Here is a 2,500-nt window from a genome sequence, read left to right on the forward strand (position 1 = left end):
TTTTCAAGTAGTGTATATGTTATAAATTGACAGACCTGTATTCCCAGCCCATGAAAGAACTGGCATGAGCAAAAAATAGTAATGTACTGCAATTTATTTCAAATAAATAAATAAATGAGAAACACATTCTTTTGTTTTTACGGAGAAAATTGTTAAACATGTCACCTAAAATGCGTTGGAAAACGAGACGACGGCCACTATGGTGTTTACTTAAAGCCACTACCATAAAGTTTATTCCATTCAGTGTACAAATCAAGATCTTTCTCAGATACACTGGCACGCACTTGGTGTAAGGCTGCCTCAAAGTCCTTGAAGACAATTGGACGAACCTGAAACGCATTAAATGCACACAACAAACACCATCAACTTTTGATCATCAAGGTTGTGAGCACTAAGAGCTCAATAAAAATCGTTCCGGAACTACAGTCTGGCCGACACTGAGAATCTAAGAAGGGGTAGGAACCCACATATTATCCATCATCTTCAGCAATCTCAGAAAAGCCGTGACGTTTGTAAAAACACCTGCTTTTTAATTTTTTTTATTATTAAGAAGCTGTTCACATTTGCTGGAACGCATCCTGCCATACCGTATTCAAGCCATAGTTTAGGTATTTTTTTTGGTCCTGCATTTTGTACGAATAGTTTTTGACAAGAGTTTTCTCGCGCATTTAAATGTTGTTAGTTGACTTGTACGACCATCCTCGACCATGTCAAACTTAACTATACTTTAGACAGCTTTTTGTTTAAATTTCTCGCAAAAGTCCGTTTCCAAAACATTTGGGAAGCCACAAAAACCCTTCATTGTTCTCCTGCAGCTAATTACAAATCAAGTGCCACATCTAAACATTAAGCGTGAACTGTCTCAATCTTAAAAGTCGCCCGGAGAGGCAAAATATGTAACAAGCAATACCCTCCTGAAGACTGTTTTCTGGCTGTATTTAAAATTGACTCTTCGTACCTGATCAGCTTCAATATATTGAATGTTGACAATACTTCTTATTGGGCCAAGAGCCGCCTCTCTACACAGGTTTGCCATATCCGAGCCTGAATAACCTAAAAGAAGAAGAAAAAGGGAGTTAGCAAAGTAAGGTTACGGAAAATGACTCATGAGTGAGCCAATGAAGTTTTTTAGCCCCAATTTTTTTTTTAGCAAAAATAAAAAAAACACTTCATGCTTAGTCTGTATGATGGGAAATGAAAAACCTACAAAAACCAGTGTGAGTTTTATCTCCACAATTTTCCCTGATATGTTCGACGCTTCAAGCTTTGAGACTCCAGAAAACTGTCAACGTTCAAAAGATAAAACTGCATTTTTTGCACACACGATCAAACTTTTACAGTAACTGCATGGCTTAATCTAAATGGGTTACTGTATCCAACTTTGTTAAATTATGCCCTGAGTACCTAACCTTAACTGCATACTTTCATACCTTGGGTGTGCTGAACGATACTCATTAAATCTTGTTTAGAGAGACTATATTTTTGTTGTGACAACAAAGATGTGATTATTTGTTCTCGGGCACACGCATCAGGTAACGGAATGTAAAGTCTTTTAACCAATCGCCGACGAGCAGCCTCGTCTATTTCCTGGGGCCTGTTGAAAGGAAAATATCGTAAAAATCTCAGTACGGGAAAGTATGTATTTTTCTCAGATGGTGATTTGGGGATACTCGAGAAAAATCCGGCTTTCCCCTCACATGAGTCGAACCTATGGCCTTCCTATTACTAGTTCACGCTCAGCTGCCAAACGAACCTAGCTGCATAGCCTTGGTTCCACAACTCTCCTGTCACTCACTGGTGGAGTATGCGAACTAGAAATCAGAAGGTTGCAGTTTCGACTTCTGCAAAGGAGCACTCAGATTCTTTCCGAGCACTCCTTTATTCATTTACCAGGGTGAACATTTACAATCTCTCATTACATAATATAATAATAATAAAGAAAGTTCTTATAGGCGCATTTAAAAATCTCAATGCGCTTACAATAAGGCAAAAAATGTATATGTATACGGAAATCTATAAAAATATGTATATCAGTAAAAATATACTACCTATACTGCTCTAATCATATGGACTGATAGATGTTCATATAAATACTTATTTAAATGCTAATTGAAAAAAGTAGGTTTTTAAATTTTTTTAAAATCATTTACTGATTTAGAGTTTTTTATATATTCTGGTAAGGTGTTCCAGAGTTCCGGTCCGGCGTAGCTAAAGGCTCGTTGACCATAAGAAACCATATTGATTATTGGTTTTTCTAATACTAGACGGTTACTTGAGCGGAGTGTACGTGGAGGACAGTGAAGTTTAATCAGTTCAGTAAGGTACTGAGGAGCTAATCCATGAAGACATTTATACACGAGAAGCAGGATCTTGAATTGTATTCGGTATCGAATTGGTAGCCAATGAAGTTCTTCTAGTATTGGCATTATGTGGTCATTCTTCTTTGCGACTTTGATTAGGCGTGCTGCAGTGTTCTGGAGGCGTTACATTACTGGAGTTT

General features: G+C 37.4%; 1 protein-coding gene across 2 annotated transcripts in view; it reads right to left on the reverse strand.

The window, feature by feature from the left end:
• Nucleotides 1-76: 76 nt before the first annotated feature.
• Nucleotides 77-2,500, reverse strand: part of LOC138043287 (fidgetin-like protein 1) — a 153,803-nt gene continuing 151,379 nt past the window's right edge. For both annotated transcript variants that reach the window (XM_068889482.1, XM_068889481.1), the window contains exons 17-19: nucleotides 1,431-1,594; nucleotides 959-1,053; nucleotides 77-329 (exon numbers count right to left, since the gene is read on the reverse strand). In XM_068889482.1, the coding sequence (XP_068745583.1) occupies nucleotides 207-329; nucleotides 959-1,053; nucleotides 1,431-1,594 (382 nt within the window). In that variant the 3' untranslated portion in view covers nucleotides 77-206. The remainder of the gene's footprint in view (nucleotides 330-958; nucleotides 1,054-1,430; nucleotides 1,595-2,500) is intronic.

Source organism: Montipora capricornis, chromosome 3 (genome assembly GCF_036669925.1).
Source record: "Montipora capricornis isolate CH-2021 chromosome 3, ASM3666992v2, whole genome shotgun sequence".
In the NCBI taxonomy this organism is placed as follows: domain Eukaryota; kingdom Metazoa; phylum Cnidaria; class Anthozoa; order Scleractinia; family Acroporidae; genus Montipora; species Montipora capricornis.